At 49.8% G+C, this 11072-nt stretch overlaps 3 protein-coding genes across 3 annotated transcripts in view; all 3 read left to right on the forward strand.

The window, feature by feature from the left end:
- Positions 1–2122, forward strand: part of METBIDRAFT_40599 (uncharacterized protein) — a gene marked incomplete at both ends in the record, with an annotated part of 3896 nt that extends 1774 nt beyond the window's left edge. The window contains 2 exons of the mRNA XM_018857294.1: positions 92–1753; positions 1820–2122. Coding sequence (XP_018712532.1) covers positions 92–1753; positions 1820–2122 — 1965 coding nt within the window. The remainder of the gene's footprint in view (positions 1–91; positions 1754–1819) is intronic.
- A 1047-nt stretch (positions 2123–3169) lies between these two features.
- MNN4-4 (Mnn4-4p) lies at positions 3170–5287 on the forward strand (the record flags this gene model as incomplete). The annotated part of the gene is made up of 1 exon (XM_018857220.1): positions 3170–5287. The coding sequence occupies one exon, from the start codon at positions 3170–3172 to the stop codon at positions 5285–5287; it is 2118 nt and encodes a 705-aa protein (XP_018712533.1).
- Positions 5288–8402: 3115 nt separating this feature from the next.
- METBIDRAFT_40670 (uncharacterized protein) lies at positions 8403–10319 on the forward strand (the record flags this gene model as incomplete). The annotated part of the gene is made up of 2 exons (XM_018857299.1): positions 8403–9910; positions 10037–10319. 2 exons carry the CDS (start codon positions 8403–8405, stop codon positions 10317–10319), a joined length of 1791 nt encoding a protein of 596 aa, XP_018712534.1.
- Between the last annotated feature and the right edge of the window lie 753 nt (positions 10320–11072).

Below are 11072 nucleotides of genomic sequence, written 5' to 3' on the forward strand. Positions count from 1 at the left end.
GAATGCCTCCGCTGGAATCAGCGCCCTGGAGAATGCCTCCGCTGGAATCAGCGCCCTGGAGAATGCCTCCGCTGGAATCAGCGCCCTGGAGAATGCCTCCGCTGGAATCAGCGCCCTGGAGAATGCCTCCGCTGGCCCTAGTGCCCTGGAGAATGCCTCCGCGAGACCCACCGCCCAATCCCCAGCCCAATCCCCCGCCGCCAGCGCCACGCCCCACGGCCGCCCCCACATGTACCACGCCGAGAAGCTCCGCATGGCGCTCCGCGGCTACCTCAACTCGTTGCTCCACAAACGCGAGATCGCCACCTGCCTGGCGTTCGTCCTGTTCCTCGACGACCCCGCGCTCAACTTCTCTGCCCTCTCGCCCGCCCAGTTGCACGACTACGAGCAGCGCGCGGCGCTCGAGAAAACGCGCCTCGTCACCCAGGAGGAGTTCCAGAATCACATCGCGGGCGTGGTCTACCAACTCAGCCGCAACTTCGAGACCTTCAAATCCGCTTTGCTCTCGGACCCGCACCAGCTCACCGCCGTCTTCGAGGACATCGGGCGAAGCGCACACCCGGACGGCATCTCGCCGCTCGTCACCTCCTTCTTGGAGTGGTGCAAGCTCGAGATCGCCGCCACGCTCTACCAGATGTTCTTGACCCAGGACAACTCCAGCCTGATGTTGCAGAAGTGCCGTAAGTTCCACCGCATGTTCCCCTACCGCATGTGCTACGGCATCTTGAAGTACACCAACCCGGTCAAGATCATGTCGCGCATGGTCGACCTCTTGTTGATGAACGTGCCCTCCTTCGGCCGCAACCTGGGCCACACCCACAACCTCCTCTCCATGATCTTCATCATGCTCTTGGACGAGGACTTGGACGACTTCTCCAAGGAGCGCCGCAAGGTCTTGTCCACCCTGCCTTTGGACCTGCCCGAGCTCAAGGTGTTCCTCCAGCGTATCTCCGCGTTCGTGGCTGCCAGCGACCCCGACTTGGACCACGAGCTCCAACAAGAAAACATCCACGAGGGAGCAAGCTTCCTCCTAACCATCTTGAGCTCCGACTTGATCGAGCCCAACTTGTCCGGGCCCGAGCGCTCCATTTTCGATCGCGTCATCAAGCCGTCCTTCGAAAGCTACAAGCAACTTGGACCCGAGCTGGCGCCAGATGCCGCTTCGGTCTACATCACCTTGAAGCAGTTCTGGCAGTTGGAGACACGCACTCGTGACAAGGAGATCTTCAAGCAGCTTTGGAGAGAGCCGGAGCTCACCCAGCTCATCAAAACGGTGCTTACTGTGGTCTACCAGCCCTTAATGACTGTCATGAAGAAGTGCAATGTGCACTTAGTCTTTCGCGATTTCCAAAACTTTGTTGACGATCTCCTTAGGGAGCTCACTATTTTGGACGAGGGCGAAATGTACTTCACCAGCTCGGTGGAAATGTTTAACAGGTTTAAAAAGCTCTTGGATAAATACGAGGGCACGTTCTACCGCTTCCTACATGACTTGTACAATAAAGACGACGGCAAGCTTTTCTTCAAATTGATCGCGTGGATCGAGAGTTTCTTGATCGCTCTCCGCACCAAATTCTCAGACCCAGAAAAAGTGAAACTCGACTTTGCTGCCATGGTGCCCACGGAACCCGTGGACGAGGAGAAGTTCCTTAAAGATCTCAATGCACGGATCGAGTTGATTTTGAAGAAACGTCTCCTTCTCAAAACCTGCCTCAAGACCGCTGCGAACGCCGGGAACGCAGACCAAGAATGCGTGCGCGGGGAGGGCTCCGCGGACGCAACTGCAGACCCAAACAAAAAGGTTTTGAGCTCGCATCAGAAGGCGATCGACCAACAATGGGATAGGCTAAACAACGGGCTATTTGAAATGCTGCCACATGAACTTGGTGTTTCAGGTGAGGATTTGGAGGAGTTTAACCTTGACCACCTGGGAGAAAAAGCCGCATATGCATACCGCAGTGGTCAGGGAAACGCCCATGTTTTGAAGCAGATCGCGGAATTAGACAAACTAATGAGCGAGGTCGCCAACACCGAGATCCAAAAGTTGGTGGGGCCTATGCATGCTCAGATCAATGATATTCTCGAGGGCTTGGCCAAGGAGCCAAATGCGACTCTGACATGAGCCCCGGTCGCTTTCAAAACTAGATTATGTTTTATCTTATCAGAAGTTAAGGTCACACGACACTCAGATGCGGATGCAGTACTCGACAAGGAGCGATATGCAGATTCTGCGCCTGTATTTTCGCGTGCCGTGTGAGAAACGTGACTCCGGGGCTGAAGGTTCTGGGCATCATAAACGCAGTCAACTTTAAGGCTATGAAGATGTTGCTGGCAAGAAAATCACGGAAGGGAAAACACATGTCTCGTAACTCATGACCCCAAGCTTGGACAGAAAGAAGGGTCCTGTTGTATTGTCCAGGGCTATTGTTGCCGCGAGTATTCCTGTGGTTAAATACAAGGCATGCGTCGCGCTTCACAGGAGACCTGCCGATAGGTGGAGAAGATGCAGAAAAAAAAAAAAGATTTTACCAAGTGTAAAGCCCTATGGTTGGCAAAGCCCCAAGCCTTGTTGATATGTGGAAAGGGTGCCCCCCGTTTTGTTTACAACTCTTTCTTCCATTTCTTTTAGGCTTGAGCGGCTGACTTTTAACTAAGCTCAGTTTGAAAGTCAAAGACATCAGTGTCTGAAGCTTGAAAAATCCTGCAGGCCATCCGTGATACGTCTGCCGCCTACCCCGTTTTGCAAGTGTTAACATAAATCATCACGGAGAATCGGTATACTGCATATAGTGAGCAGGACCGGGCGTGGGATTTGAAAACTCTTCACGCGGGAACCCACCACTGGTTTGGTCTCGATCGGTTATCAGTAATAAGTTAGAGTCCAGGGTAATATATCCCGGGTCTATATCTCAACAACGGACTACTGTGGAGGAACTGCTTTGAGTGTCTTAACAGCAAGTATACACCAAATACGAGCCGCTTCTAAAAAGGATACCCTGGCCACAAGAAACATCAGTGGAATCCAAAAATGCTCCTCAATAAGCTATTGGGCAGCTTATCGCGGAAAGCCGTTCTCAATGCGGTGATCGCATTTCTCATTGTCGATGTGCTTGTCCTTTCGTACTGCCAGATTTTCAGTTCTCTGCTGGATGTCCGCTTTCAGCAAGGCATGTTTCTCTCGCCCGAGAACTTCCATCTCAAAGTCAAGAAACTATTTGCCGCTGTAGCCTCGCAAAAAGACAGGTTTTGGCAGGCCAACAGCGAATTGAAGCATCTTGATGTGAAGGTTCAAGTAGACAATATCGTGGCTCAAGACGAGTCAGCGGGTCCCAAGGATATTTTCTACGACCCTCGGGTCACCATCTCGGTTTATATGAACGAGTTGCAGCAAATCGGAGATACGCCTGAACTCCCCACTCTTCCATTTCACTGGGTGGACTGGGTCGATGTGTCCATGCCGGCTGGCATTCCCCACATCGAGGATTTCTCGTGTAAGCGGCTCCGGCTCAGAATCAAGGGCCAGCCGGATGTCGGTAAGTTCTGCAAAGATCGCAACGATATCAGCGACGAGGAGTTGGAAACGTTGGGATTCAAGAACAGGGACCAGCTTCCACAGGCCGTGATTTTCGACCACTGTCCCCATGAGAACCCTGCCAATAACGACGTGCGTGTGTTCATGGCCAAGTCGCACACCATGTCGTACTTGCCCAAGCCTTTCAAAGTGATTCTTTTGAACGATGCTAAGAGAGGAGGCACCTACGAGTTCATAGTCAACCAGACAACAGGCACGAGTCAGCGGTTGCTCTATGGCGAGATGTCCAAGCGGTTTGTTCTGACCACCCTTGATGTCCCACTCGAAGAAGCGACCGATCATGGACAAGAAATCAACATCAATCCGAAAACAGTGCATCAAGAATTGCTTGGCTCGGTGACTCCTCACTATTTGGCAGAAGACGCAGACCCTATGGGCATGTCCCGCATCGTGAAAAGCAAGCCCGGAACGAACAAGGATATCAAATTGGAAGAAAAGCACTTTGACTATCCAAAGGAGAGGATCCAGGAGCAGATCGATGCTCTTGAGAAACAGCCTCTGCGGGATGTCATGGAGCAGGCCTACTTGGATGGGCTCAAAACATGTGCCATGTACGACGGCACCAACGAGCCCACGTACTTCAAAATGGCGCTCTTGAACATCCAAGAACGCAGGAACATACAAAACGACTGGGGCTGGCACTATGACTGGCGGTTCTTCAATGATGCGCTATTCTATGACAGGATAGGCTGGACCAAGGCAGAGAGAATCGAGAGAACGAATATCATTCTCGAGCGTTTGCTGAGAAACTGGAACCGGTTTGCCGAGGAAAAGGGCATTGTTTCCTGGATCATGCACGGCCCGTTGTTGGCCTGGTACTGGGACGGCCTCATGTTCCCCTACGATGTGGATATTGACATCCAGATGCCAATCTCCGAGTTGGTCAGACTCGGCAGGGATTACAACCAGACTCTTGTTGTTGAAAACCCGTCGGAAGGGTACGGTAAGTTCTTGATTGATGTCGGCACTTACATCCACAACAGGGAAAGATCCGACACCGGAAACCACATCGATGCTCGGTTTGTGGACGTGGACTCTGGAATCTACATTGACATCACGGGTCTCGCAAAGTCAAGCATGAACTTGCCTCAAGAGTACAAAGATAACCCGATCGTCCAAAAGGCTGACGATGACGCTGCTGCAGAGGTATACAACGACAGACGTAAGCATTTCTACACGCTTCCGCAGCTCCTGCCGCTCCATTATTCCATGATGGGCGGAGTGCCGTTGTATATTCCAAACCAGATTTCAGACAGATTGAAATGGGAATACTCGCACGGCACGGATAGCTACGAATTCCATGACTGGTTCTTCGTGCCCAAGCTCCAGCTCTGGATCACCAAAGACAAGTTGACCGCCATTTTCAATGAAGAGGACTACCAGAACGAGGATGGAAACTTCGACATTCAAACAATGGTCACTCGCATCCAAGCCATGGATGATGACGATGGTCTTGAGCTCTTGGAGGACGACGAGACATTGGCGGAATACTACCTTACGAGCAAGTTCACGGACTGGCATTTGCATGAGAAAGCCATTCTCTTCACTAACGAAGGCAAAGATAACACCACGGCCTTCGAAGACCCACGTACGCTAGAGATGTACAATAATTTGGTGGGTAAAGTCGGCTTTTCTAAGCCTCTCAGAAACTCGCTTTTTGAGTACGAGGCATTCGAACGGACGGCGCATTCTTAGTGAAGCAAAATCAGTACGATTTTTGGCTTGAAGATGCACCGGGTCGTTATCACTGGTGAGCACTTCGTTGTGATTGTCGAGTATGCCCTCAAGAAAAGCTAACGCCAAGGCAATCCAAATCAAATCATACCCCCTCCCCCAAAGTCAACTGTAATTTGCTGTGCAGTTTTTTGACTTTTGCACCCTCAACATGACAGGGTTCAGACAGAAGTGCTTTGTTGTCGCCCCAGGATCAACACCTTACTAATCAAGTTGCATCACCGATACATTGCTAAGTACTTCTATACATTCGTTTATATAAGCATATCAATTTGGATGACATGGTACATTCTTAAGGCTTTATTTCGCCGCACCTCTGAGTCTCAAGACCATTTCTTAACTTTCTCGCATGAGACTGAACCTATCAGAGGCTTCCCCTTGGCGCATATTGTACCTGCCATCGTGAGCTGAAAACTCAACAAGGCTCGAGTTTTGTCTAGTTTGTTAATAGAATGTCTAAGCAGTATCTTTTCTTTTTTAGTTGATATTCAACACTTCCCTACTTTGGCTGTTTCGAGCTAGCCAAAGAAAGTTCATTCAAGGATTTCACCAAATGTACGGAAAAAAATCATAGTTTCATATGAATCAGGTGCAATCAACAATTGATAAACAGCATCTCAATTCTCAATTCTCAAATGACCCAGTCGAGATTGTGAAAGTATAGTCCCCGTCATTTTTCTTTCTTTTGCAAAGTCATGGGGGGGTTTATCTAACCGATATACATATGAAACAAAACCCATGTATTTGAACATCCATTCTTTTTCGTAATTTTTGGTTCTCAACTGCGCTCACTTTCCTTACCGATTATTTGAGTAAGTTTGGAAATCACATAAGTTATCTTTCTTTAATATATGCATAATTGAGCTTGTGAAAGTAACCGAGCTCCATATCTGATGATTTGAATTGAAACGACTAGTTTCATCTTATCAAAATTGAACATGTTTCGAGAACCTTGCTTGAATGAATAGGCAGCACATTGCTCCTTACACTTTTTCAGCCCCCTAAACCACACCAAAAATTTTAAAAAAGACGTAAGGGAGCAAACGTCAGATTCACGAAGAACGCCATTTCTCACGTCGCCAAGACTTCTTCGATGATACGGTTCTGTGGGAAACTGTAGCTTTTGGTTTCCATATCTCGAATCACCAGTTGCTTCTTTATCCGAAACATTTATAGGTCTTCTATATTTTACTATTCAGACTAGCATAGTGTCCAGTGTGTTAGAAATGAATGAATATGGGTAATGTGAACTTAAAAAGAACTTTGCGTATTAATCATGGCTATAGCTTCTCCCCTCGTACTTTGAAACTGGTAAGGTACAACCTCAAAGTTCAATGGGGATTTTCAGTATGCAAATTAGTCTATAATTTTTCAATATCACGAAGGAGAAAACACGACCAGACAATTCAAGTCCCCATAAACAAATTGATATGCGGTCTAGAAACATCCATAGCTGTTCATAAGCTTTGCAACCGCGCGAGAGAAGCAAAATTGATAACCCCAATTTTGGCGAAGACCTCCAGCAAGTATAACAATTTATCTGACAGTGTTTTAAATAATGACCGTATATAAAATCCAGGCTGAGGAGAAATTGAGCTCAAGTACGCACATGTTTCTTTCCGGGATTGCAAAGTTTCTTTTGAAGAGGTGAGGTTTTGACAATTTTGTGAGCTCTACAGAAATATTTGAAAAAAGACATATGAAAAAGAAACAGAGCTTAAAAGAGATACTTGCAAAGCAAAAATATTAATGTCTCTGCAGAAAAATGATATGTTTTGGTCCGGAATATCTCAACTGTTCACCCATCGAGATTTTCAGCTTTCATCATACTACAACCTTTTGGGGGAAGGTGCGGCTCATCGCTCGTCATGGATGAGGATGACATTTATATATTTGCTTTTCTGAGTCTGCAAAGTCTGCAAAAAAGAACAAGTCCTTCAAAACTCTGCGTGGTGACAAAATGAGAAAGGTTTTTCTCAGTCTAGATCCTAAAGTGTGAATGCCACGGAATCCAATATTTGTACCAGTCCACCCGGGTGCAACGGCCTGCACATGTCAATGTGACTCGCTACGTCATTCGCTGCCATCTCCTTATTATGATCTCGTCTGAATTTCAAACGCGTATCTGAAAAACTCTGCTTCAGAATTAACAGATTTATGATCCAAGAAACCATCCAAAACATCAGTCAAGACATCAACCAAAAAGCCAGCCAAAACACCAACAGAAACATCAGCTAATATCTCAGCACTATAGCCGCCTGTTCTGATTTGCACACGCTGATAAGCCACACCCGTACATCCAACCATACCGGGATGTCACCGGAAATTCCAGCTGACAAGTTGGTGAAAGTCAGACCAATGGAGAATTGTGTATCATGGCTCGATACGGTGTCAAACAGTGGGCTTGAAGAACGCTTTTCTTCGCCCGCCTGCATACAACCAGGTCACTCTCGTCCGCTCGCGTCCCGAAAAAGAAACGGGCGCATCCAATTCCGGTGCACCAAAACGTGGGCCGAATACCAGGGTGGTTTTTTAAAAAGTACAAAGCAGAGAAGCACTACCTGGCATTTACGAATGTTACCACAAGCAAAGCCCGCAGCTCTGGAACATTTGCGTTTTTGTGAATGCACATCCGAGACGGACCCCTATTTCCTAATTCCTGCACACACGGGCCTGCCTGCTGATTTGGCAAGGGCAGTTTTATCAGGCTCTTGAGAACCATGCTTTAGTGGCACCTCAAATACACTCCGTTTTCTGGCTGCTTCTGGCACTTCCCCAGCATATCTGCCTGAAGCCTAGAACTTACTTTCACGACGCAGGATTTATGTATCCACGTGGCACACAAGCGTCTGGCCAAAAGCAATTCACCATACCGACAGTGAGAAGCACTAGTAGTGGCAAATCTCCTCACTAGACGTGGCTATCTCATACGTGCAAAGGCTGAAAACAGAGACTCCGGCCCAAATACAGCAAGCCCCAAAAAAAGCAACTAGCCCCGTGTCGCCCCATTTCTCACACCCGGCATCCGGCTCGTCACTACCCTTTTCGATCTCAACACCGCGTTTTCTTCCAGACCATGTCTGCCATCAAAACGGTGAGTTTTCTGCAGCAAGAGCTCCGGAGGCGGCTGCAGTGGGGCACAGATTCAAAAAACCCTGAAAACCTGCATGCCCGGCGGTCTGTTGAGGATACATTGATCGAGAAGTTGGACGTTTTCTTGTCGTCCATCGAGCACCGGCTCGACCGATTCGACCAGTACATCAAGATTTCGGACGATGTGTTTTTGGAAGATTTGCCGCCACAGGCCGAGCAGCCAGGCGTGCCGGAAACGGCCCGGTCCCGGCGGCTGAGCCTGGCGTCGCTCCTGTCGCTCAAGCACTTTTCCATGTACAATCTCAACAAGGTGTATGAACAGCTTAGCGTGGTGAAGGACCAGGTGTTGAAGACCTCGGTGCTTAATCTCGAGTATCTCTACAAGGCTTTGGACGACAAGTACAACTACCTATTTCCCGAGGAAGGCGAGGAGAAGCGCGAGCCAGCAGCGCCTCTGTATTTGGAGTCGCTCAGCAGCAACCGCGAGCTTCTCGCTAACAAAATCATCACCAACTTGACGTACTTCGAGCAGAAGCTCTCGCAGATAGACGCGCTCGTGCAGAGCCGCACGCCGCAGGCCACCGCCAATTACGACGCAGACGCCCGCTTTAGCCGGTACCGCTTTTTCAACTTTAATCGTGCGCTCAGGGCCGCGCAGGAGGGGTACCTCCACTACTACCAGCTCCCGCTCCTGTGGCGCGAAAACAGGTACATCATCCACGGGTACCGGTTCAACCTCAGCCACCGCGAGATGTGGCGGCTGATGCTCCACCTCAACCACAACGAGCTGGCCAACATCTGGACGCACATCTGCGGTGCAGCCGCCGTGTGTTACTTGGGGCTTGTGCACTTCCCCCAGACGCAGGTGTACACGCTCAACTCACGCACGGGTAACGTGGTCATGTACCTCTTTCTCTTGGCGGCGCTCGCGTGCCTCGTCAGCTCTGTGCTCTGGCACACGTACCTGTGCTTTGCGCAGCTCAAGATCCGCAACCGCTTTGCCTGCGTCGACTACACGGGCATCACTGTGCTCATCACGTGCTCCGTGGTGGCTGCAGAGTACTGCTCCTTGTACAACTACGCAAAACTCCTCTACTCGTTCATGGCGGTACTGGTGGCGCTGGGTATCGCCGGGTTCATCTTCAACTGGTCGCCTTACTTTGACCGCCCCGAGTGCCGTCCGCTCCGAATAGGTTTTTTCGTGTCGCTAGCGTTTTTGGGTGCCACCACGTCTCTATGCAAGTGGTACTACGAGGGCATCGTGACTGCATTCTACTTTTACGCGCCGTTGGTGTACAAGTCGTTTGTGTGGTACTGGATCGGCGTGGTGTTTTACGGCGGGCTTATCCCCGAACGCTGGCGGTACGACATTATCATCAACGAAGACGATACGTGCGCGCACGACCACTCTGCACTGGAGGTGCTCATGGGTAACATGGAGCACAGCGGCGAGGAGGAGCTCCGCGAGGTGCAGGCCAGCATGGAGAACCGGTGCGCGCACGACCCACTTGACCCGCGCAGCGCCGCACGGTCCCCGGAGAAACACCACGACACTCGGCCCGGCTCTGGCGTGCAGGAAAGCGCTGTTATGAGCGACGACTCCAACCCCGTAGGAAGTGGTGGAGTCACCAGCGGGCCGCGCGCGACATGCACCTGTGCGTCTGCCGTGCTGGATGATGAAACGATGCAACAGAACGACATTTTGAAAAAACACTTCCCCGAGTCGCCCATGCGCACGCCCTTCCACAGAGATTTCTTGTCCTTGTGGTGGGTGGACTACATTTTCCAGAGTCATAACATCTGGCACGTGTTCGTGGTGTTGGGTGTGGTGGGGCACTACTTCTGCCTTTTGGGAATGTATGAGGAAGTCCAACTCCAGCACGGTTTTGCTGGTGTTTAGCCATGCCGACAGATGCAGGAAATCGGCCCAATGCGCTCGGGATCAGAAACATTTCTCTATGCCAGTGCAAGCCTCGGAGACTCCGTGCTGTGTGCAGGTGCCCTCTGGTATGTGCTGTCCGTGTTGCCATGATCAGGGCATCGTTGCTCTCTTTTTGATTGCCGTGGCCAGGGCACCGTTGCATTCCCGGGGTGCGAAGCAGAGTCAAATGCAGCTCTTTTTTCGGTTTCGGTTGAAAGGATAATAAGAGCCCGGGCTGACGAGGCAAATGGACGTTATTGTCTGAATTGATGTTGTGTCTGAATTTTGTGCTAAAGATGCCGCGCACGTCGGGGGGCTACTCATTTGGCCCTCCCGTCTGCCGAGAGATGACAAAGTCGACCAAGAAAAATAGTGTCACCGAGAAGCCTGCATGGAGAATAAACCTATTCCGAGTTAGAGGACTACTATGTTCGTGATGTTTTTGAAGCAATTGACGAAAGTGGGGAGATCTGCAAGGGAGAGTGGGGGAGCGGCAAGACCGGGCCCTGGCGAGCCAATCATGGAATACGCGTGTTTTGAAATCCCCACAATTTTGCCTCCAAGGTCCTTTCCAACATGGGGAACCTCGGAAAAAGAAAAGTGACGAAGTCTTGTTTTGGCTAAAATACACGGATTTATGAAAGCTTAATCTTTCCTTTTCCCGATGTGCTAACGTTTTTTTTTGTAGCAACTTTATTTGTATACCCCACTTTTTACAATACATGCCTCAAG

Source organism: Metschnikowia bicuspidata (genome assembly GCF_001664035.1).
Source record: "Metschnikowia bicuspidata var. bicuspidata NRRL YB-4993 chromosome Unknown METBIscaffold_2, whole genome shotgun sequence".
Classification (NCBI taxonomy): Eukaryota; Fungi; Ascomycota; class Pichiomycetes; order Serinales; family Metschnikowiaceae; genus Metschnikowia; species Metschnikowia bicuspidata.